General features: G+C 33.0%; 1 protein-coding gene across 1 annotated transcript in view; it reads left to right on the top strand.

Moving 5' to 3' along the window:
* NCAM2 (neural cell adhesion molecule 2) overlaps window positions 1-26863 on the top strand; it is a 263078-nt gene that overhangs the window by 220927 nt on the left and 15288 nt on the right. Inside the window, exon 15 of the mRNA XM_031959261.1 lies at window positions 22336-22516. Coding sequence (XP_031815121.1) covers window positions 22336-22516 — 181 coding nt within the window. The remainder of the gene's footprint in view (window positions 1-22335; window positions 22517-26863) is intronic.

The following is a 26863-nucleotide window of genomic DNA, read 5'->3' as shown; positions in this document are numbered from 1 at the left end:
GCAGCCAGGTGCCATGGGTCTGGTCTCCACTGATGGCCATGTCTTCACTAGTGCGTTTGCTCTTCTGTTTCCATATAGAGGAGGAGAAGAGGAGAGAGGAATTCTTCTTTCCCTCCATTGGAAGAAGTACAAGGGAAAAATCAAAGAATGATTGCCTCCTATGAATTAGGTTCTTCCTCCTTAACAAATATCCTTCTCAGTACTTGCTCATGCTTTTGTAGGCTACCAGGAGCTAAACTGATCCTTTAGCCAACCAATAGATTGTGTAAATAATGTGCTTTCCTTATAGAGACTATCTAGCTCTGCAAGTCAATCAATTCAGCTTCTACAAATGCCAAGACATCTCATGTATGAGCCAGGTCTTAAAGATATAGAAAAAATAAGAAATGATGGCTCCCCACAAACCCTGCATTTAAAGAAGGCTCCCAGGACAGCTAGATTCCATTCATTTCTAGGCAATATCCTGGACTATTTCTATCATACCTTACATTGAGTATTTTTATTTTTTCCCTTACACATACATATTTTCAGTTTCCTTTTGTGTTATTTCATTAGAATATAAACTTCTTGAGAACAGGTGCTATCTTTATTTCTGGTATATTTCCATTTCTTATTAGCCCAATGCCTAGCCCAAAATAAGTATTTAATAAATGTTCATTGACTTTTTGACTATCAAATACAAGTTTTTGTCACAATTAGTAAATCAAAACTTATTGGGGAAAACACATTTAAAAGAAATAACACATGCACTAACAGGCACTTATGGAGCAATGAGATAGACTTGGAATCCAAACAAAAACCTTTCTAATATTAATGACCATCATATCAAGATAGCTTAGAAAGATTAACACTATATCATCAGAAAGGACGCAGATAGATGATAGCTGATCTTAGAGTATATGCTAAGTAAGCATAAGTGGTATAGCAAGGAACAGCTTAATGGCCGGGTGGATGAATTCAAATCCGACCTCAGCCATTGACAGTTACCAGCTGTGTGACCCGAGGAAATTACTTAACCCCAATTGCCTTGCAAACCCCTCCAAAATGAATACAATACGTAAATAAGTAGTATAGCAAATGGGTTTATAGTCAGAAAACTCTCATTTCAAATCTGGTCTCAGACATTTACTAGCTGAACATCCCTGAACAAGTCACTTTGCCTGAAGTTTCCTCATGTGCAAAATGGAAATAAATAATACCTCCCAGGATTATTTTCAGGATCAAATGACATTGTAAAGCACTTAGCATAGTGCCTGACACATAGTGAGACTTATTTAAATGTTAGCTATCCTTGTCATCATTGTTATAAAAAATATTTACAAAAATACTTTTTGAGCAAGTAGACATAGCTTTTTAAAGTAATGGTATAGGCTGACAATAAGTGCATAATGCTGGATTTGACAAATGTAACAAATTTATCCCCTGATAGTATAAAAAGGCTAAGATCTAAGGGGGAAATCATGGAGGACAACTAAATAATACACTCACAAAATAATATACTGAAAAATACCTGTCAAATAAATGTTTGAATCATTTGAATTTGTGTAAAGAAAGTTAAATATAAGTATACGATCAGATCACTGACATCAGAAATTAGAAAAAAAAAAAGATTTTTTTTAAGAATAATTAAGCAAAAAAAAAAAGGTTAAAACTATGCAACATATTATAGGTTACAAAAATTGAACACATATTGAATCAAGACATCATTGAGTGATCATAATTATACATGAGAAGCTAGGTTCTGAGAGGAAAATTCCTCCCTCTCTACACTGAATTATTCTGGAAACAGGAAAAGGGAAAAATCAAAGGTTAATTGTCTCTCTAGTTGGATTCTTCATGACTCCTTTCTCAGAGCTTGTTCATACCTTTTTAGGCCACCAGAGGCATATCTGATTCTTCAGCCAGCCAGTGGTTTGCATAAAATAATCAACTTTCTTTCTGCAATGAAAATCTGACCCTACATTTTCAATAAATTTATAATCAAGGAACTCCACACCTCTTAAAGGAATAAAGAAGTCTACATGGCATAATTAATAGTGCTAGATTTGAATCAGAAAGATCTTAATTCAGATTCTTAATAGCTTATTTTCAGATTCTTTAATAGCTTATAATTATAAATTAACAAATATATAAATTTGTTGTTCAGTTGGTTTTCAATTGTGTGACCCCATTTAGGGTTTTCTTGATAAAAATATTAATGTGGTTTGCCATTTCCTTATTCATTTTTTAGATAAAGAAACTGAGGCAAATAGAAGTTGTATAGACAGTTTCTCAAATAAAGGTCTCATATCTCAGATATATAAAGAACTTTATTAAATCTATGAAAATATGAGTTATTCCCTAATTGATTCACCTAAAGTGGTGAAAGAATATGAACAGGCAGTTTTCCAATGAAGAAATCAAACAATTTATAATTATAAGAAAAAAAATCCCCCAAATCACTATTGATTAGAGAAAAATTTAAATAATATTGAGATATTATTTTACATTTATCAAACTGGCTTAAAGGAAGGGAAATGTGACAAATATCAGAGGGCATGTGGAAAAATTGGGAACTAATCGATTGTCAGTGAAATTGTTAAACAATTTGACCATTTTGAAGAGCAATCTGGAGTTTTTCCCAAAGAATTAATTAAATTGCCTTTACAGCCTTTGAGCTAGCAATACCATTACTAGGTCTTTTCCCAAAGATGATTAGAGCAAAAGGAAAAGAACCTATTTGTTTCAACATGTTTGTAACATCTCTTTGTGGTGACAAAGAACTGGAAATTACAGGGATGCCCATCAATTGGAGAATGGCTGAACAAGTTATTGTATGGAATACTGTTGTGATGGAATATTGTTGTGCTATAAGAAATGATCTCAGTGATCCTAAAAGGAAAAAAAAAAGATTTGCACAAAATAATGAAGAGCAAAATGAACAGAACCAAGAGAACGTTGTATATCGTAACAGCAATATTATTTTAAGAATGACCTTGAGTGAATCAGTCATTTTGATTATTATAAACACCCAAATTAATTATAAAGACATGGAAAGGAAGACATCTGCATCCAGAAAAAGAACTGATAAACAGAAATATATAAAAATAATTTTACATATATATTTGTATCTAATGGTAACCATCTCTAGGCAAAGGGGAAAGGGGGAAGAAAAAAGAAAAATTAACATAATAATATATATTTAAAAGGAATATATATTTAAATGGGAATTTTACACATTTAATATACATTTACTTATCTATTTAAACAAAATAGCAAGTTATATAAAATAGGTTTGCAGTTTTATATGCATGCATCTTCTTTATTGTCCTATGTTATAGAAATGCTTCTTTTATTCCAAAAGTTTAAAATGAAATAAATTTTGCAAAAAGAAACTCGGGGGAAGAGGGTTATGTTACTTGTCCAGAATGACATATCAGTAAGTATCTGAGGTTGGATTTCCCCCTGACATGGCATTTCATTCCCTGAACCACTTAGCTGCCCAAATTATAAACACAAACCTCAAATTATTCTTAAGAATTTCACAAATAAGGGCAGTGAGATGGCACAGTAGATAGAGCACTAGCCCTGAAGTTAGGAGGACCTGAGTTCAAATTCAGTCTCAGAAACATAGTACTTCTTAGCTGTATGACCCTGTGCAAATCATCTAACCCCAGTTGCCTCAGCCAAAAAAAAAAAAAAAAAAAAAAATTCCACAAATAAACTTTACTGAAATGAGAGTATTATCACATTTTTTAAAACTATTGATCAAATTGCTGATAAAACATTGATTCATAAGAAATTAAAAACTTTTTTGATAGATTTCACTATAACAAATACTCAAAATGAAAACTTTCCAAACATAGAGGCCTTGTGTATATCAAAAGCATGTGGGAAGAACTATCATTTCTGATATCAAGTCTTCTCCTGGAGTTATCCCAAAGATACTTTTTCAGTGACTCTAACAGAGACAACTTTATATTCTAAGACATTAAATTACATAAAGCCATCATCTTATCCATACCTTTACAAGATACTAATAGTAGGATGAATTATTCTAGGACCATTTCACTCAGTGTTATTGAACATTATGAAAAAGCAAATTAAGAAATTTTTAAATTCAAAAAAAAATTAATGATGAAATTGACATCCCGTCGCCCCCCAAAAAAGCGAAAACATCATTCATTTCCTGAGGAAATAGAGGAAATAGAAAATTAAAAAGCAAAGAAATTCTAAGCCAGATTGTTCAAATGTGGAAGTCAAACTGAACTAGTGGATGAAGGAAATACTTATAATAAATACTTTTATCTTCTGTAGGAAAGCCACATAAGGCTTTCAAGAAGAAAGTTAAAGCTAAGTATCAACAATGAATAGCATTCTGAATTCAAAGTTGAATACTTTATAGCACTGAATACCTACATAATAACATGCTTAATGTATACTTTTGCATAGTTAATTTGAACATCAATCTAAGATGTGTCAAAAAAAATACAATGTTAATATATCACAGGACTCATCAATCTAAAATCATTATGAGGTGATTAACAATCTTATCAAAGAGTATGGGGAGGCTGACCTAAGAGAGTGGAATAGAGAAAGCTTTACAGTTAAGCAGTTCCAACATTTCTTTCCAAACAACTAAAAAAATGTCTCAAACTGAATTCTGGAGTGGCAGAGCCAATGAAAGGTCAAAGTGAGACATTTTGCCAGCTCAAGAGAATTTAGGAGAGCCAAAGCAGAGGTCTATGGCACTTAGGTGAGGGTTGCCCCACAATATACATGACAGTAACACCAGATGTAAGCCTTGGAGGCTGTGATTCAGCAGCAGCAGCAGCTTCATGAACTCTTAGCCCAGAGACTGGACAACCGGTCAGAAAGAGATTGCAGATGAATCCTGTGCTAGCATTGGATGCAAAATGAGGCCCTATTGGGCAATTCCATTGTCTATATCCATTTCCAGATCTCAGTTCTTTCTTTCTTTTTTTAATTATAGCTTTTTTATTGACAGAACATATGCATGGGTAATTTTTTACAACATTATCCCTTGCACTCACTTCTGTTCCAATTTTTCCCTTCCCTCCCTCCACCCCCTCCCCAGATGGCAAGCAGTCCTATACATGTTAAACATGGTAAAGTATATCCTAGATACAACATATGTGTGCAGATCCGTACAGTTCTCTTGTTGCACAAGAAGAATTAGAATCAGAAGGTAAAAATAATCTGGGAAGAAAAACAAAAATGCAAGCAATCCACATTCATTTCCTAGTGTTCTTTCTTTGAGTGTAGCTGATTCTGTCCATCATTGATCAGTTGGAACTGAATTAGATCTTCTCTTTGTCGAAGATATCCATTTCCATCAGAATACATCTTCATACAGTAGCGTTGTTGAAGTGTATAATGATTTCTTGATTCTGCTAATTTCACTCAGCATCAGTTCATGTAAGTCTCTCCAAGCCTCTCTGTATTCGTCCTGCTGGTCATTTCTTACAGAACAATAATATTCCGTAACATTCATATACCACAATTTATTCAGCCATTCTCCAATTGATGGGCATCCACTCAGTTTCCAGTTTCTGGCCACTACAAACAGGGCTGCCACAAACATTTTGGCACATGTGGGTCCCATTTCCTTCTTTAAGATCTCTTTGAGGTATAAGCCCAGTAGAAACACTGCTGGATCAAAGGGTATGTACAGTTTGATAGCTTTTTGAGCATAGTTCCAAATTGCTCTCCAGAATGGTTGGGTTCATTTGCAACTCTACCAATAATGCCTCAGTGTCCCTGTTTTCTCTCTTCCCCTCCAACAATTGTCACTATTTTTTCCTGTCATCTTAGCCAATCTGACAGGTGTGTAGTAGTATCTCAGAATTGTCTTAATTTGTATTTCTCTGATCAATAGTGACTTGGAGCACCTTTTCATATGAGTAGAAATAGTTTCAATTTCATCATCTGAAAATTATCTGTTCATATCCTTTGACCATTTATCAATTGAAGAATAGCTTGATTTTTTAAAATTAGAATTAATTCTCTATATATTTTGGAAATGAGGCCTTTATCAGAACCTTTAACTGTAAAAATGCTTTCCCAGTTTATTGCTTCCCTTCTAATCTTGTTTGCATTAGTTTTGTTTTTACAAAAGTTTTTTTTAAATTGATATAATCAAAATTTTCTATCTTGTGTTTACTAATGATCTCTAGTTCTTCTTTGGTCACAAATTCCTTCCTCTTCCACAGGTCTGAGAGGTAAACTATCCTATTTTCTTCTAATTTATTTATAATCTCATTCTTTATGCCTAAATCATGGACCCATTTTGATCTGATCTTGGTGTACAGTGTTAAGTGTGGGTCCATGCCTAATTTCTTCCATACTAATTTCCAGTTTTCCCAGTAGTTTTTGTCAAATAGTGAATTCTTATCCCAAAAGTTGGGATCTTTGGGTTTGTCAAACACAAGATTGCTATAGTTATTGACTATTTTGTCCTGTGAACCTAACCTATTCCACTGATCAACTAATCTATTTCTTAGCCAATACCAAATGGTTTTGGTGACCACTGCTTTATAATATAATTTTAGATCCAGATCTCAGTTCTAAATCATAGAGGAGTGCTTGCAATTTAAAGGCAGTAGGAATTCCTTCTTGGGAAAGGGCTAGAATGAAGACTAGGAGAACAGTGACCAGTCCTCTCCCCAGATCACATCACCTTGGAAGCATTGGAAACTTCCAAACCCTAAGAACTAACTCCAAAAGAAGGCAGCACAAATAAGCCTGAAGCTTGGGACAGTATGAACCTCAAGTTAAGCAGAGTCCAATTTTAAAATAAGGTTCAAAGTCAAGAAACGGACTGAGACAAAATGTTTGTGGCATCCCTTTTTGTAGTGGCTAAAACCTGGAAATTGAGTGGATGCCCATCAACTGGGGAATGATTGGGTAAATTGTGGTATATGAATGTTATGAGATATTATTGTTCTCTAAAAAATGACCAGCAAGATGAATACAGAGAGGCTTGGAGAGACTTGCATGAACTGATGCTGAGTAAAATGAGCAGAACCAAGAAATTATTATACACTTCAACAACAGTACTGTATGAGGATCAATTCTGATGGATGTGGATTTCTTCGATAAAGAGAAGATCCAATTCAGTTCCAATTGATCAATGATGAACAAAACCAGCTACACCCAGAGAAAGAACACTGGGAAATGAATGTGGACTACTTGCATTTTTGTTTTTCTTCCCAGGTTATTTTTACCTTCTGAATCTGATTTTTCTTGTGCAACAAGAGAACTGTACTAATATGTACACATATATCTAAGATATACTTTTAACATGTTTAACATGTATGAGACTGCCTGCCATCTAGGGCAAGGGTTGGAGGGAGAGAAGTGAAAAGTCAGAACAGAAATGTGTGCAAGGGTCAGTATTGAAAAATTACCCATGCATATGTTCTGTCAATAAAAAGCTATAATAAAAAAAAAAGAAATGGGCTGAGAAAATGAGCAAACAACAACCAAAAATAAAACAAACCTGACCATAAAAAGCTATTGTAGTGACAGAAAAGATCAAGCCATAACTCAGAAGAAAAAGTCTCAAAGAAAAATTGTGAATTTAATATAAGCCCAGTAAGAAATTTCCTGAAAGAGCATTAAAATCATTTTCAAAATCAAATAAGCATAGTCCAGGAAAAACAGAAGAGGAATGAAAGCAAAGCAAGAAAATTATGGAAAAAAACAATTAAGCTTGGTTAGAGGCACCAAAAAAATACTGAGGAAAATAACATCTTTAAGAAAAAAAAAAAAAAAACAGAATTGTCCTAATAGTAAAAGGAATATAAAACCTCACTGAAGAAAATAGCTCCTTAAAAATTAGAATTGAGCAGGTGAGAATTAATAACACCATGAGACAATCAGAAACAATAAACAAAGTCAAAAAAATGAATAGAAGATAATATGGAATATCTCATTAGAAAAACAACTGACCTGGAAAATAGATACAGGAGAGATAATTTAAGAATTATTGGACTAAATAAAAACTAAGATCAACAAAGAGAAGATACCATATTTCAAGAAGTTATCAAGGAAAACTTTCCCAGTATCTTAGAATCAAAAAGTAAAATAAAAATTGAAAGAATCCATCAATCACCTCTTGAAGGAGATACCAAAATGAAAACTCCTGGGAACACCACAGCCAAATTACCAAGAAGCTCTGTAAAATTCAAAGAGAAGATACTACAATCAGCTAAGAAGAAAATATTAAGATGCCATATATATCACAAAGGATTTAATACCTATCACATTAGAGAAAGAGAGGGCTTAGAAAATAATATTCTGGGAGGCAAAGGATTACAACCAAAAATGACCAATCAAGAACCAACCAACCAACCAACAACCAGAAAAATTGAATATAAGTATTCAGAGGGGAAAATAAACATTTAATGAAAGCAAAACCTTTCAATAATTTCAGATGAAAAGATCAGGGATGATTAGAAAATTTTACTTTCAGATACATGACTCAAAACACTAAGTATTCAAGTATGCAGAAATAATTATGAAAAAAAATCATAAGGGCCTCAAAAAGGTTAAGTTGTTTACACTTCTATGCAGGAAGATGATATATGTAACTTTTAAGAACTTTATCAATAGTAGAGCAATTAAAAGGCTTCTACATGAGGGCACAGGTGTGAGTTGATTATGTTGAAATTATCTCAAAAATATGAAAGAAAAGAAAAAGGGATGTATTAGGAGAAGGGGAAAGGGAAAAAATGGTAGAAATTATTTCACATATAAAAAGGGCACAAGGAAGTTTGCAATGGAGGGGGAAATGAAAGGGCAAAACTTGAACCTTATTCTCATCTGAACTCATTCAAAGAGGTAAGAACATATACACACATTTAGTTAGGTATAGAAATCTACATTACCTAAGAGGGAAGTAAGAGGATAAGAGTATGAGAGAGGTGTGGTGATGAGAGAGAGAAGACTAAAGAAAGTGATGCTGTTATCATTCATTAATTTTAGTCATTTCCAAATCTTTGTGATCCCTTTTGGGATTTTCTTGACAAAATAGCTTGCTGTTTCTTCTGTTCATCTCCTTAATCTCTTTCTTTTTTTTTTTATGATTTGTGGCTGTTTTCTCCAGCTTATTTTACAGATGAAGAATTGAGGCAAACAGGGTTAAGTGACTAGTAAATATGAAGTAAGATTGGGAACTAACTTGGGAAGATAAGCCTTTCTGACTTCAGGCCCAGCACTCTATCTACTACCTGCCTAGTGGTCAAAAGTAAAACAGACTTTTGAGAATAGGTAAAAAGAGGGATAAAAGGATAAACAGAAGGAAAAAACTAGGATGGAGGAAGATAAAGTGTTAGCAATCATAACAAATGATATAGCATCCAAAATCCTAAAAGAAAAATTAAATGAGTTATAGAAATAGTAAAGGTTCCTCAAATTTCCCCTCAGAGGTAGATAAATCTAACTACCAAATAAAGAAGAAAAGGTTAAGAGGATGAATAGAATTTTTTAAAAGTTAGATATAAATGACCTCTGGAGATAAGTGAATGTAAATAGAAAAGAGTATACGTTTTTCTCAGCTATGCATGTCACTGTCACAAAAGTTGACCATGTATTAGGACAGGAAAACCTCACAAATAAATGCAGAAAAGCAGACATATTAAATGAACCATTTCCAGACAAAATGCAATAAAAACTATAATCGATGAATCTTGAAAACATAAATTAAAAATCAACTGGAAAATAATTAATCCAGTTCTAAAGAATGAATGGTTCAAATAATAACAACAGTGAGACAATGTACTAAAATTTGTGGGAAGTAGTAAAGTAGTACTCGGGGGAAATTTTATTTTTTAAAACACATCAAGGAAAAACAGACAGAGAAGAACAAATCAATGAATTAGGCATGCAACTAAGACAACTTAGAAAAAAATTAAATTAAAAATCCCCAATTAAATACCAAAATGAGAACCTGTAAATCAAAGGAAATAATAATAAAAATTGGAAGCAAGAAAGCCATTGAACTAATAAATAAAATTAGGATCTGATTTTATGAAAAATAAAATAGATAATTTAAATTGTGTACTTTTTTCCTCCCTTTCTTCTTCCCTACTCTACTCTTGAGAAGGCACAAATACACACACACACTCTCTCTCTCTCTCTCTCTCTCTCTCTCTCTCTCTCTCTCTCATAAACTATGCTATACATGTTTTATCCGTTCTTTCTTTGAATATGGATAGTATCTTCTCTATAGGTCTTATATACTTGATTTGGAATTAGTTGATCTTTAAATGTTTGGTAGAATTAACTTGTAAATCTATCTAATCCTGATACTTTTTTTCTCAGAAAGTTTGTTTATGGCCTATTCATTTTCTTTTTTTCTAAAACAGAATTATTCTATTTCCTTTTCTATTAATCTAAGCAGTTTATATATTTGTAAATTTCTTCCATTTCACTTAAATTGTTGAATTTATTGGCACATAATTGAGCAAAACAAAGCTTTATAATTACTTTGACTTCATCTGCATTATTGGTATATTCACCCTTTTCATTTTTAATGCTAGTGATTTGGCTTTCTTCTCTCCTTTTAAAAATCATATTAATGATGGATTATCTATTTGATTTTTTTCCATAAAACCACTTCCTAGGTTTTTTAATTAATTCAATGGTCCTCTTATACACTCAATTTTATTTATCTAACCTTTTATTTTTAAAATTTCCAATTTGATGTTTAATTTTAGTTTTTTTCTATTTTTTAAAAATTACATACCCAATTTATTGATCTGTTCTTTCTGCTAGATCCCTTAGGTTTTGACATGTTGCCTTATTATTCTCTTAATAAAATAATTGTTTCTATGATTTTTCTTTAAGATTAGATTATTGTCTCCAATTCGTTTTTAATCTGTTTTCATTGTCCCTTATTGAATATAATTGTATTGAGATCTAAAAGGATGCATTTATTATTTGTTTTTCTGTACTTAACTATCAAGTTTTTATGTTCTACTATATGTTCAGTTTTTCTAAAGGTACCATGTACCACCAAGAAAAAAGTATATTCTTTCTATTCCCACTAATATGGTTTTGATATTTAAATCAGGAAGAACAAAAACAGAGGAAGAAAACTATAGATCAATTTCCCTAATGAAGTGAATGCAACAATTTTAAATAAAATACTAGCAAGGAGATTATAACAATATATCACAAAAATCATACACTATGAACAGGTGGGATTTATAGTAAGAATACAGGGCTGATTCAATTTTAGGAAAGTTAACAAAGACAACAAAAATCATAATTATCTCAAAAGATACAGAAAAAGCTTTTGACAAAATACAACATCTTTTCCTATTGAAAATAATAAAAAGTTTAAGAATCAATGCAGTCTTTCTTAAAATGATAAGCAGTATCTATAAAGCAAACACTATCTGTGATACAGATTAGCTGGAAGCCTTCCCAATAGCATCAGCCCAAAACAAGAATGTCCATTATTTCCACTATTATTCAAAATTGTACTAGAAATGTTAGCTCTAACAAAAAGAGAAAGAAAGGAAATGGAAGGAATAAGCATAGAAAATGAAGAAACAAAATCTTTGCACATAAGCATGATATACTAAGAATCTTAGAGAATTAATTTTAAAATAACTAGATGAAATAATTAAGAACTTTAGCAAAGTTGCAAGATTTAAATAAATTCACATTACAAACCCATCAAAATTTAAATATATTACCCCCTAAAAAGCCAACTGGAAGAAATAGAGAAATTCCATTTGAAATAACTGCAGACAATATAAAATTCTTGAGAATCTACCTGCAAAGACAAATCCTGGAATTATGTTAACACAATTACAATTTTTTTTTTATACAAATAAAGATAGACCTAAATAACTGGAAAATTTTTAATTGCTCATGGGTGGGCGAAACCAATAGAATATAAATAAAATATAAATAAATAATAATAAATATAATATAAATGAATATAAATATAAATAAATATAAAAATAAATATAAATAATATAAATATAAATAAATATAAATATAAATATAAATGACAGTTTTATCTAGTTTAATTTATTTACTCAGTTCCATAACAATCATATCATTAAAGAATTATTTTATGAAGATAGAAAAATAATAACAAAATTCATCTGGAAGAACAAATAGTCAAGACTATCAAGGAAATCAAGGAAATATAATGGAAAATGGAAGGCAGCAGCAATGGCTTCAAGAGTTCTCTGCTCTCAGTCAGGTGGTTGGGCAGCTGGTCAGAAGGATATCACAAAATACAAACTCAAAAGCCAACAAAGTTGAAACAGCTATATGCAGTTGCAAAGAAAAATGTGAATCGGTTGCAGGCCATAAAGGAATTCCTGGAAAGGCTCCAAAAGGATTTTTAAAATCAAATAAGAATGATAGAGGGGAAAAGGGAGGAGAGAGAATAAGAGTAGTGTAAGAAAATCATGAAAAATAAGTCAACAGTTTGGTAAAGGAGGCACAAAAAATGCTGAAGAAAACAACACTTTTCAAACAGAATAGTTCAAATAATAAAAGAAATGCAAAAGTCCACTGAAGAAAAAACTCCTTAAAAAGCAGAATTGGCCAGATAGAAAAGAAGATACACTGAAGATAATAATTCCTTTAAAATGTGGAACCTAATGACTCCATGAGCCATTAAAAAAATAAAATAAAATAAAAACAACATCAAAAGAATGAAGAGATAGAAGAAAATATCAAAACTTCCATTGGAAAAACCACTGAATCTGAAAATTGATTGAGGAGAGATCTTAATTTGAGAATTACAGGACAACCTGAAAGTCATCATCAAAAAGAACCTGGACCTCATAGTTCAGGAAATTATAAAGGAAAATTGCCTTGCCATCTTAGTACCAACGAATAAAATAGAAATTAAGAGAATACACCAATCACCTCTTGAAAGAGATCTGAAAATGAAAACTTCCAGGAATATTATAGCCAAATTCCAGAGCTCCCCAGTCAAAGGAAAAAAATTGTAAGTGTCCAGAAAGAAACAATTCAAATATTGTAGAGAGATAATCAGGATAACATAGAATTTAACTCCTTCTGCATTAAAGATTCAGTTTTGGAATATGATATTTTGGAGGACAAAGAAACTAGCATTATAAACAAGAATTACCTACCCAGAAAAACTGAGTATAATCTTTCAGGGGAAAAAATTTTATATTCAATTAAATAGAAGGCTTTCAAGCATTCTGTTTAAAAAGATCAGAACTGAATAGAAAATTTGACTTTCAAATACAAATACAAAGACTCAAGAGAAGCATAAAAAGGTAAATATGAAAGAGATGGTAAGGTATTCAACAAAGTTAGGTTGTTTACATTCCTACAGGAGAAGATGAAACTTATAAATCCTAAGAACTTCGTCATTATTAGGGTAATTAGAAGGACATCATGGATATAAATTGAATATGATAGGATGATATACAAAAAAATAAAATTAAGTAGTGAGAAAAAGAGATGCACTGAGGGAAGGGAAAGGTAGAATAGGGTAAATTATCTCACATAAAAGAAGCACTACAGAGCTTTTATAGTGGAAAAGGAAATGGAGGGAGGTCATGGCAGACATTGCTTGAACCTTATTTTTATCTAAAAGAGGAAATAATATATATGCTCATTTTAGTATAGAAATCTGTCTTATAAGAAAGTAGGAGCGCAAGGGAATAAGAAAAAGGGGGAAGCTGATAGAAGGGAGGGTGAATTGGAGGAGATGGTAAAAGCAAACACTTTTGAGGATCAACAGGGTTGAAAGGAGAGAGAGAAGGATAAATGAGGATGTTGAGGTTGGGGAGGGGACTCCAAAAGTTTGGGGTCACAAACTGGTGTCACGAGGTGTCTCAAAAGAATGTGCAGGCTTGAACCCATTCCAAGTCAAGGGGCAAAGTTTATTGTCAAAGTTCATTGTAATTGTGTGGCATTTCCAAAAGAAATTAGCAGAGAAACAGAAGCAAGGAGACACATTTTTCCAGCTTTTTATTATAGATAGGCTAATTCTATGGCTCATAGGTAGGAGAGAGGAGTGGTCTAAAGAATTTGGTTCTTGCTGACAAGATTAGCAGTCAGCAGTGAACTGAGGAGTGGTCTCCAGAATCAGGCATATTGTCAGAACAATAGCATTCCTAGGTTGGAGGTGGGGGCAAAGCCAGAGGACTTTGGAATCAGATAGATTGCCAGAACAGAAGCCCCGAGGTCAGGGGACCCCAAAACTCCCTCTATATTTCCCTAGAAGTTTTATACCATATCATCTTCCTCTCTCAAGCAGTCATCCCCAAATTAATTTGGGATAAAGGGATAGAGGTCTCATCTTCTGGAGCTGTTTCAGGCTGACAAGGGGTGTAGAGCTGGCCCAGCCCAGTAGGTTACTGAGGAGGGGAGGCAAGGTGGCAGCAGCAGCAGCATTTAGTTAGGTGCTGAGTATCAGAATCAGTTAGCCAATGGATTTCAGGGTGAACAAATAGTTGGAAGTTTATAGTTTGGTTCCTGGAGGCAACAAATCTCACAAGTAGGTTAGAATGCAGAGGCCAAATATAAGCAAAAAGAATTAAAGTGGAGTTAATAGGGACAATAGCCAGAAACCCCACCTAGAGGAAGGCTGGCGGGGCTGGGAGGGGAAAGATGAGGCTAAGGCTTCTCGTCCAGACAGCTTTTCCTAGGATAAATACCAAAGAATGTTTTCCCCCAAATCCCTGCTTTTGTCTCCTTGAAGGGGTGAGGGCAGTGTCTGAAGGAGTGGCAATATACACAGTGAAAGGAGCACTCAGATGATCTAGGGTGCAAGCGCCCATAATGTTTAAAAAAGTGTTAAGCTTTGGGTAGAGAGGATGGCATGCAGAGTGGAGATAATAATTAATCTTAAATGGGTTTGATCTCCTTTAGCAAAAACCTCTGAACCTTTTCAATATTACAAGGGAAGGCTTTTACCCAATTAGTAAAGGTGACAATAAAAACCAAAAAGCAGTTTGAAGCTCCTGAGAGAGGGTATATGTGTAAAACGTGTCTGCCAGTTCTTTCCTAAGTATGTACTCCTCCTCCAGAGAGTCTTCAGGTTGGGGGTTTAGCAGCCTTTTCACAAACTGGGCATATATGACAGATGTTTAATTATTTCTCCTAGCTTGTGACCAGTGAAAATAGGTTTCACAAGGAAGCTTCAAGGAAGGTGGTGTAGAAGCATTATGACCAGAATAGTTTTGGAATGGATATCCTACAATTATTATCTTTCTGGCAAGACAAAGGATAGTCAGGTTTAAGTTATTCTCCTGGGGGTAGCTAGAACAAATGGGGCAGCATTTAGGGTGGGAATGGTGACATTTGGGAATGAGGCTTTTGCACATAATGCATCAGGTCGCATCTGTGGGCTCCCTTGAGGATGCTGAGGGCCCATCCAACAATTCTGGATGCCCCACTGCCCATGGAGCTCCCTAGCCTGACCAAGGACTAAGGAGTTATCTCCCCACTGCACAGAGTGACCAAGAGAGCTGGAGAGAAAATGCTAATCTTAAGTGGCTCAGCCACCTTTTGAGTTATTTGGTAAGTGAAGGCTGGGCCCTTGTCACTTGCAAAGAGCTGGACAGGCCAAACAGAAGTTTCCCCTGGCTTGTCTCAGGGATTAGAAGCTGGCCTGAGGATGTTTGAAACCACCCAGAAAGAGAAAGGCTGTGTCTCCTTTCTTCCCCAAAAGAGATATATGAAGAGTGTAGGGGTGGGGAGCTGGGGAATTAAAGGTGCCATGGTCAAAGACAAATGGGCACAGGCGTCTGAATCTGCATATTTAATGGGAGAGCTTTTTGCTGTCAAAAGTTCCCTTTCTTTACATATAATCCATGACTGTGCAAAATATGAAAAGTATATTGAAGTCAATATAGAAGTTCATTCTCATTCCTTTCCCCAATTCTAAACTCTGAGGGCAAAAATGCTCTGAACCTGGTGGGGGTTTAAAAACTCCAATGGTTGGCCTAGGGTGAGCTTGGAGGCTTTCTCAATTAGAAGGGCTGTGGCAGCCACTGCCACCCCCAAAACACCAAATTTCTTTGAGAAGTAAACAAGATGTCTGGGCCCCAGTCAAGACTCCTAGGGCAGCTTTAGATAGAGCTAAGAAGTGGGCAAGAGATTAATTGAGCTTTCAGGATCTTAATAAACTGATAAGATTGTATGAACCTTATAAACAAAGAAACTTCAAAGTCCTGTCTGGGAGGAAGGGAAGTTAAGGGTTTGTATGCTGCAGTCAGAGAAGCCTTCGGGATTGAGCAGCAGATCAAGATGCCATCTAACCCATACTGTCCCTGTGCATTGGTGAGGGGGTTGCATTCCCCTGGATTTGTCCCTTCAAAGGCAAAAATAAATTGTAAATCTGTATGCAAAGGAAAGCATCGTTAAGATCTAAGACAGAAAACAATTTTGTGCCCTGAAAGACTTGTATTGGGCTCATGGCTTCTACTGACCATTTGCTCTGATTATAGAAATTTGCTATAAGAGGAAAAAGCAGGGACGTGATTATAACAGCATCAAAACAGTACTTCAGGCCTCAGCCTAAGAACATATCTATAACAAGATAAAACATCCTTAGATCTGTTTGACAACTGATCATACAGTAATAATTCCACCTCAGACTCAGGAATAATCAGGTGAGAAATAAAGAAACAGAACTGGGAAACTGAGTCTGAGGCAGAGACTAAGGTTGTATCCTCCCAGCTTTTTGCCCAGATAAGTCATCCACTTAGACATTTCAGAAAGGCATTCTCTGAGTAATTTATGGAATTTTTTTTTCTCAAATGGTAGGCTACTGACTTAATGATCAGGCAATCAAATTCAGATCTCAAAAGTTCACTTACAGTCCCAAGAGATTTCTTCTCTAATAGCAAATTCTACCAATCGCAGCTTAGAGCTATTTATATTATTTTAAAAGTTTACCAGGACTTAAACCCATAGGAGATCTTGTTAATCTTGTTTTATATATTTAAAGTTATCCTGGTTCAAAGGATTTATCATTAAACAAGCATATAGATTCTTAATAAACAATTCCTTAATAAAATAATTCCTTGTTTAGAAACTATAAATCCTAAACAGACTTATTTTTCAGGACTGATGACCTTGTTTACCCTGATAGTTTCAAGAAAACTGGCAAGCTTACAAACTAAGGGGACCCCTTAGGACAGAGACCCCAGGGAAGGAGCTAAGCTTGCTGTTTTATATCTCCCCCCACTCTGTGAAGGGGGAAAGGAATCCGTAAGTCATACTTGGAGCTAAATTGATAAGGGTTAACATGATGAAAATAACTCCAAGTAACTTAGTTAACAATTTTAGAATTTTCCTAAATAATAGCTGTAATTTCTATTCCCTTAAATAAGTTTCCCTTTTGTTTTAGGGAGAAAACAAGACAATCCTTAAAATTGAGATAGAACATATTTTTAAATTGATTTAACTTTAGTTAATGAGAATTCCTAGATTCTAATAAAATGTTTTAGACAAACTGAATTGCAATTTGGTTATTTTCCAATTCACACAAATCATTTCTCTTTTGTGAGCCAGGAAAAAGCTAAGGTACCAGTTTTTACTGACAGGGCCCTCAGAAGTCTGACTCTAGATAACTAGAATTTTTAAAGTAGTGGCAAACTGCTTTTCTGTTTTCCTAAAAAGTTCCAAAACTCTCTTAACACTATCAGTTCAAATAAATCCCTTTAGTGAGCTTTCCTTTAAAATTACTTTTACTATTATATCTTAAACAAATTCCCAAATTATTTTATGCACACATAAAAATCATTTTTCTTTTGGTCACAAAAAAACCACATAGTTATCAAAGATGAAGCAGTTATATCCAGTAAAGCAGTTAACATGTGTATAATATATTTTATGCTAAGCACTTTTTGCAATCATATGGTCTTCACAAACAATTATTTCTCTTGACAAATCAGAAAACTGGGCAGAGATAAAGTAATTTAGGGTTAGAGTTAGAGAAGAGTGGTCATGTCAGGAATTTGGTTCTCCTAAAATAAGATTATCAGTCATCAATGAATTGAGGAGTGGTCCCCAAAATCAGGCAGATTATCAGAACAATAGCATTCCTAGGTTGAGCATGAAGAGGCAAAGCCAGAGAACTTTGGAATCAAAAGATTGCCAGAACAAACCCTGTAAGGTCAGGGGATCCCAAAACCACCTCTATATTTCCCTGGAACCTATACCATATAAAGGGGAAATAATAGGATGTAAGGAAATACACAATAGTTATATCTAAAAAATATTTTACAGTAAGTTTCTCTAATAACGGCCTTCTTTTTCAAATATGTAGAGAATTGAATCAAATTTATAAGATTACAAGTCATTTCCCAATTGATAAATGGTCAGAGGACATCAAGGATATCAACAGGCACTGTTTAGAGGAAATAATCTAAGTTATACATGGTCATATGAAAAAATGCTCTAAATCACTAATAACTAAAGAAATATTAATTAAAATAACTCCCATATAATCCCTCATACTTTTATGATAGAAAAAGAAAATGATAAATGTTGGAGGGAATAGATCATTTACAATTAGTTGTACATAATTTACCACTCTATATATCCTTGAGAAAATAAAGTTTAGTGATTGAGATTAAGTAGTGAGTGAATATATATGTATATGTATAGTCAATTAACAATCATATCTCTAATTGTATAATTAGCTACTGGTATCTTTGGACAGAAACATTAAGTGACTAAGGAATACTTTCTCCTATTTTCTGGACATACAATAAATCAAACATTGCTGGAGCAACTATCTCTTCCCACTGAAGCCAACTTCCATTTCAGTCATTTTTTTTCCCTCCAATTTCCCCCTCTCTTTTGGTAAGGCTTTCTGAACCAAATTCAGCTTGCAATAACAGACTTGCTAACATCCAGAAGGAATAGACTGAAGCCATGTGCAATCTATTCTCTGCTGTTTTATGTAGCTTATAGAATTAGAAATAAAATACAAATTACAGTTGGTCATGACCCCATATAGCATCTATCCACGAAGCTGGAGAGACTAGTTATCCACCAGTTATATTCTATGAAACCAAACAACCAAAAAACTCCCCTGTTTGCACTGTTTGCTAATAAATACACAACAGAAATTACACATAGGGAAATTCACAATTCTGAAATAGACTGCATATTTTTCTCTCTGAAGGAAAACAGAAATAAAATTGGAGTACAGATTATAATGAAAAAACAAATGTTAACAGATACATGTTAACAAAAGAACCTATAGAGGAGAAATGGAATTAAAAAGTGAAAAACCTTGCTATTCTTTCCCAGAATAGCTCACCTACTTTTTCCACAAAGGTATGTTCTTATGACCTTAATTAATACCACATGATCTGAGCTTTGACAGAAACAACCATAGGTAGTTTCTGTCTTTCTGACCACTGTTATTGTTTTCATTTTCTTTTCAGTTGCAGGCCATGATGACAGCCAGGTCCATTGCTACAATGCTATGAACTTGTTAGATTTTGCCCTGCTAATGCTCCTAGTTGTACTTTCTACTCCAGAGCCCCTTAGGCTTCCCACATGTTGTGTATGTGGTGATCTGTAATCCCATACAGTTCAATCCCAAATCATACAATATTCCTTCCATCTTTTTTAGGTTAGAGTGATGGGGCTCTTTAAGCCATGGGACTACTAATTATAAAATCATAGGATCTTAGAACTAAATGTAAAGGAACTTTGGAGACTATCAAGTCCAAGCCTTACATTTGTCAAGTGAGAAAAATAATGCACAGACAAATGAATGACTTGCCCATGATCACACAGCTAATACGCATCTATGGCAGAAATTGAACAAGGTATTCTTGACTCCAGATCCAATGTTCTATCCATTACACTAACAATACTCAACTTCATATCAGAACCCCTTTGCATTCTTAAAAATTGATCATTCCCCCAAAGAACTTTTATTTATATGGGTCACTGTAAAGGGCTGAAACAATAAAAAGGTTTGTTTGAATCAGACAACCGCACTTAAGGCTAATTACCAATATATTCTATATGAGATAATGACTCTATTAGCATATGTTTGGATAAATGGCTCTTCTCACAGTTGATCCTGGCTCAATGTTTGATGTTAAGATAATAGTAGGCAAGGATTAGAAGGTGGGGTGAGAGAGGCAAGAACTCTCTTGGCCACAGGGTGAGAAGAAAGGTGGAGATTATGGAGAAGAGATCTTTGGCAAAACTTATCCCGACTCTGGCTGATCCTGAGGTCTCCAGAGACCTAGGCTGGACTTCACAGGTCACATCTATGAAAATTTACCTTAATACAAATCAGAGCATTTTAGTATTGTTACATTAAATAGTTTTGACCTGGTGAATCTCATGAAAGGATCTGAAGGACTTGGGGGGAGAGAGGGGAGGAAAGACCACACTTTGACAACTGTTGCTTACAATATAATATAGACTTACAGGGTCCATGTACTTGTCAGTCTTTAGAAATTTACTCTGCTTGTAGATCTGCCTACAAAGGCTAAATCTGAATGACATAATTGTGAGTATTTACATACTTATAGATTGAAAGTAAAGAATAATTATTTCAGGGCAAGAATTGCTAAATTCAGATTTGGCTAAATCAATTTTTTAAAACATCTATGGAGGTCTTTGACATGAAAAATTTTCACTCTAGAGTAGACAGTTTAAAGATGTTTTGAAGACAAATTCCTCAGAAGAAATATTTTCACATCACAGTCATGATCTTTGTGTGTTATATGTATACATATATAACATATCTATGCTCCAAATAATTTAAAATTAATAGAAAAATCAATCTCATATACTTTTTATAATAAATCCCAAAACGTGAAATCACCTCAAGAATGATTGCTATTTATTTAATCCAAAGTAAGGATTAAGTAAAAACTACATTTCTCGTAAATCTTAAAAATCATTTTTAATGGCCAATAACATCTTTCAAAAACTAAAAAAACTATTGTATATAATTTTTTTAAAACTCTGCATTAGTAAAGACGTATAAAATCCATACTACCTAAAAGCTAACTGTGCTTATCTGTGCTAGGGGCACATACACACACACTTTTTGCCAAAGCTTCTTTCTGCTTTTCCTTTTGCCATCATCCCCCTTCCATTCCCTCCCTTCTTGATAGTCCCACACAGGCATGGTGTTAGGCTAGTTTGGGGGGTGAGGGGAGTTGTTTTGTTTTTTGATAGGCTCTTTGGTCACAGGAAGATTTAAAAGGGGCCTAGCCTGAAATACCAAGAAGCTGTATCTAAGTGGTTGCTGCCCTCTAGGGGATATTTTTCTAATATATCTGTCACTCGAATATACTGTCACTCGACAGTCGGCTGGGCTTATTCCAAAAGCAGGGGGAATCGTGTTTTGTTTTAAGTGTGTTTTCTTTCAAATGATTTCTTTTAATTATTATTATTATTATTTAATTATTTATTTTTATTTTTTATTAAATTAATTAATTAAATTAATAATAATAAATAATAAATTAATAAATTAAATTAATTAAATTATTTTTATTAATTATTATTAATCAGAGTGATTTTTATTGCCCTTATGATCCCTAAATTCCTTTTATTGCATTTTACTGTCAAGCCTAAAATTACTAGATTGGCCTAGTTTAGATCTGGCCCAGAACCTGGACCACCAGTTAGTTCAAACATCATCATGATGTCTTTATCGGGAATTATTTTGACATATGAGGAGAAAGTTCTGCAGATATTGTATGCTGAAGAACATAACTCATGTTTCTATACTGGCCCCCAGGGAATGGGGCTCAGATGTATAAAATGTGGCATTATTACAGAAAAAGTTAAATGAAACTGGAGTAAAATTGACATGAACATCTGATGATATACAAAATAAAATGTGAAAAAGATTTAAGTGAAAATATTGGTTAAATAAGATACCTTGTCTTAGAAAATAATCAGTTCTTAAGATTAACGAAAGAGCCATAATTATATTGTGAGCATTTGTCTCTGTCTAGAAAAAAGATATTAATATAGTCTAGCCTTTCTACTCCAATGTTTTTGCCAAGAAACCCAATGGACATTATGTTTCACAGTCATGAAGAATCAGACACGACTGAATGACTGAATGACCAACAAGCTTTACTCTAAGCATACTACTACATTACAGACCTTCATATCACACATGCATTGCCTTAATATATAAAAATAAATTTGCTTCTCTTAGGAAAATATTGAAAAAAGTGAAAAAGGATACAAATGTATATTCTTTTATAAAGCAGATAATCTTCATAAAATCATTTTTAAATATGTCCCAACATTTGAAAAAAAATTATTAGCTATTGGATATTCAAAATGCATTTTTTTACTTCCTTTTGACAGAAAGATAAGGAAGACCAGTGGCTTGAGAAAAAAGTTCAGGGTAACAAAGATCACATAGTTTTGGAACATTTACAGTGGACCATGGGTTATGAAGTACAAATTACAGCTGCAAATAGACTTGGATACTCTGAACCAACAGTATATGAATTTAACATGCCACCAAAACCCAATATAATTAAAGGTAAGTATAAGTATATATATATATATATATATATATATATATATATCTGAAATATTAAAGCTGGAAATATAGATGATATTGGGGTCGTGTGCCTTTTCATTGCACTTAGTGATTCTTAATTATAAAAATATTTAATTATTTGTTTTCTATCAATTAATTATATGACATACTTTATTCATTATCTTTAAAGTGGTGTATTCTAACTATATAGAATTATGAAATTAAAGGAGAATCTAGACAAATCACTTAAGTGACACTTTAAAGCTCTACTTACATGCTGAAATAACTTACTATCTTTCATGAAGAAAAACTTATATTATTATATTATTTTTATTATATTATATTATTAGAATATAAGGTTATTCTATATCTATATTAATCTTAACATTTAAAAATCAGATTTTAAAAATCAGAAGAGAAGCAGATTTTAACCAAACGAGATAGATGCTACTTCAACAATACTAGAGCTAATATTGATTACATGAAACCAAAGGACTTCTGCATAGACAAAATTAATGTATCTAGGGTAAGAAGGAAGTGGTAAAATAGGGTAAAAAATCTTTTTTCCAAATTTCTTTGGAGGGTTTGGTATATAAAACTTATAAACAACCTGCATATATGTTAAAAAGTGATTGATACATCCATGACCTTTTGAACTAGACTCCATGCCTGGCTTTATATCCAGCAGAAACTGTCAATAAGAAAAAAGTCTTCATATATACCAAAATATTTATAGCAGCAGTTTTATGTGACAGCAAAGATATTAGAAGCAAAGTAGATTTCCTTCTATTGTGAAATGGCTAAATAAATTGTTATACACAGGTTTAATTGAGTATTACTGTCTATAAGAAATTATATATATATATATATATATATATATATATATATATACACACACAAAGAAGCATGGAAAGATCTATATGAAATTGATGCAAAGTAAAATAAGCAGAGCTTAGATAACAATGTACACAGTAATTAAAACAATATAAATAAAAAATTCAGCAACCATACATAAAAAGCAGAAGTGAATATTATAAAAGGTAAAGATGGAATATGACTTGAATGGCTATGAGAAAACAGGGAGGAGGGAGTAGAAACATTCTGAGAGTAATTATGGTGATGTACTATAGTTATTATGCTGATGTAAATAAAGCAAACTCATTTAATAGACATATGGATATACATGTATATGAGTATATGTTTTCCTTTTTATGTGTACTTAAAAATATTTGTCTAAAACCAAAAGTTAACATTATATGCAATGGAGAAACACTTGTAACTTTCTTTAAAATTACAATAGTAAAGCAAAAATTTCTCCTTATCCTTATTGTTATTGACATAATTCTAAAAATGTTAGCAATAGCCATAAAATAATAGAAATAAATAAGAGGTGTTAAGATAAGCAAGGAGAAGATAAAACTATCCCTGTTAGCTTATGAGATAATGCTTTATTTTTTAAATCCTAGAGGATCAGTAAAGAAATTAACTGTTTCAGTAAGTTTTCAGGATACAAAATATCAACAGCATTTTGACCTATATTGGGAGGGATCTAGAGGGTGTTGTGAAATAATAAGTGGTAAATCCTAGTGATCTTCCATCTTAATGAAAGGATTATAGCTTGTGACTACCAGGCCTTAGCAAGATGAAATCAGAATAAATTAGTTTCCTCAACTTTTACCTATGTTTCCATAAATAAATGATTTGATTTCATGTCATATAAACATTTTGTTGTTCTTTTTCTTTTGTTTTTTTTTTATTCTAATTTAATTTAATTTTGTCATTTTTAAGAATGGATAAAGTTGGAGCCTCTAGATGACACAGTGGTTAGAGCCCTGAAGTTAGTAGGGCCCAAGTTTAAATCTGGCCTCAGACACTTAAACTTACTAGCTGGGTGACCCTAGGCAAGTCACCCCCAAATGCCCAACCCCCAAAATTGGATTAGGTAAACATGCAAAGGTTGTAGGTTTTAAAGAGTATATCTCAATGACTTAAAAATATTGCAACAAATATAGGTATAAGAAAGTATGTGATTCAAGGATCATTCAAACCCACAATGAAACACTATCAATTGCATCAAAAGCACCAATGAAAGTGTGATCCAAAACTAAAAACAACAGTTGGAAAAAAAATTACTAACTCAAGAGAGATTTTTGCTTTCAGATGGTCTGAAAATCACCATTGAGGAATGATGAACAGGGAAAAATATTCTGAAAAGCAGAATATCTTGCTTAGTAGAAGAGAAAAGAGGCTTTATAGTCTTATTCCACTTCAGTTACTGTTTGTATAATTGTGGGTTACTTTTTTAAACTCCTTGTGTTTCAGTTTTCTTCCATGGCAAAAAAAAAAAAAAAAGATTAAACTAGATGACCACCGAGTTCCCTAATATCTTTAGATTTATGATCTATGATTTTAAAATGTATCAGAATCTTGTAAAAATGATAAATATGGAAATGTTCTACATAGCTGCACATGTATTACCTATATCTGATTATTTACTATCTGAGGGACAGGGAAAGCTAGGAAGAGAAGGAAAGGTAGAATATGGAATTCAAAAATTTAAGTAAAAATATTTTTAAAAGAATGGAATACATGAATGAGTAAAATAAGGAAGAAAAAAATTTTTTTAATCTTGTGAGTTCAATGCCAAAATTTGTAAAAACAGGTGATAATAGCAATAATAATAATAATAATAATAAAATAAAAAGGGATAATTTTACACATTAAATGTTTTTAGATAGCTAAAAATTGTTAAATTTCTAATATGTAAATAAATTTATTTTGCTTTGTTGCAGTTGATTCACATGCCATGTAATTTTTTAAATTTGGTTTTCCCTATGTGTTTTTTCTTCTTAGTGGAATGTGAGTTCCCTGGAGGCAGGAATTTTTTTCTTCTTTATCTCTGAATACCTCTGTATCTCTGTATACCTTACCCCACCTAGTTTAGAGCACTGCATATATGCCCTTAATGAATTCTGAATAAATAAATGAATGGGATAATTAATTCAGTGACTTGCAGATACTTACTTTGGAAAAGAGAAAAATATAAGAGTTGTCTGTAGATGTTTGAAAGATTGTCACATAAACAATCTATATAGTTCCAACCACTAGATCTATAAATGAGTAGGAGAAAAAAATGAATAGAAGTTAAAGTAGAAGTTAGAGTAAGACAAATTTAAGCTTATCAAGATGAGAAAAAAATTTAACAACTATCCAAAAAAATCCAGAGATTTTACCTTGCAAAATGATGGGCTTCCTATCATTATATGACCAAGAAAGAGCTGCATGATCACTTAATAGATACATCGGAGAAAGGATTTCTGAAGTAGGAAGACAGTTGAATTAAAGGACTTTTCAGGTCCCTTCCAACATTATGATTCTATATTTATTCTTCTTATATCAGATCTCTCTTCCATGAAATATTCAAAGTCTATAGTAGAGCTGAACTCAGAGTACATTTAAATTCCACAATTAATCTACATTACCATAGGCCACATCCTGCATTTGTACTTGTCTTTTCATCTAGAGCATGGATATATTCCTTAAGGACAAGGACTAAATGCATACACATGCCTAGGAAAAGGCTCATAGTCTTTGATTTTATACAGACACATGTTACTTATGTTGTTTGTGTGGTCTACTTATGGTACACATATATTGCAAATGGCAAACCACTCAGCTATCTTTGCCAAGAAAACCTTGTAGAACATTAGCATCCTATGGTCACAGAGTTAGGAGGTAACTGATTTATTGGATGATAATAACAACAAATGTATATCTTGACATGAATTTGATTTGAATCCTTTTTCTTTTGTCTCTTGATGCCAAACTTTAGCAATTCCTCCTATAATTGACCTCTGAATGACTATTACCATAACCATACTAAGCTCAAAAACTAGACTTCTAGACCAACTCACCGTTCTTTCCAGCATGGTGTCCAAAGGCAGTTTTGCTTCCCTTATTCATTTTCAATAGGCTACAGATATCTTCCTAAAACTCACTTTTTAAGTATGACTTATAATTCAAGATGCTACAAAGAAACTTGATGTGTTACCTACTACCTCAAGTTTAAATTCCTTGACTAAGCTTTTATAATTTGATCAAACCCTGTGTATCAAATCTAATTTCCCTCTACTCTCTGCTTCATTTAGATCAATTTTTTTTACTGTCCTCCAAGTCAATTCCCATCTTCATGCTCTCTGCATGTAGACCAATGAATTGGGCATGGAATTTTTTAAAATTAAAGAAATAACAAATAAAAACTATCCAATTAAACACCAAACTGGAAATCCTAAAAAATTAAAGATTAATAAAAATTGAATATAAGGAAAAAATTAATAAAAATTGAAT

Source organism: Sarcophilus harrisii, chromosome 3 (genome assembly GCF_902635505.1).
Source record: "Sarcophilus harrisii chromosome 3, mSarHar1.11, whole genome shotgun sequence".
Taxonomy (NCBI): Eukaryota; Metazoa; Chordata; class Mammalia; order Dasyuromorphia; family Dasyuridae; genus Sarcophilus; species Sarcophilus harrisii.
This window is presented reverse-complemented; position numbering and strand designations above follow the sequence as displayed.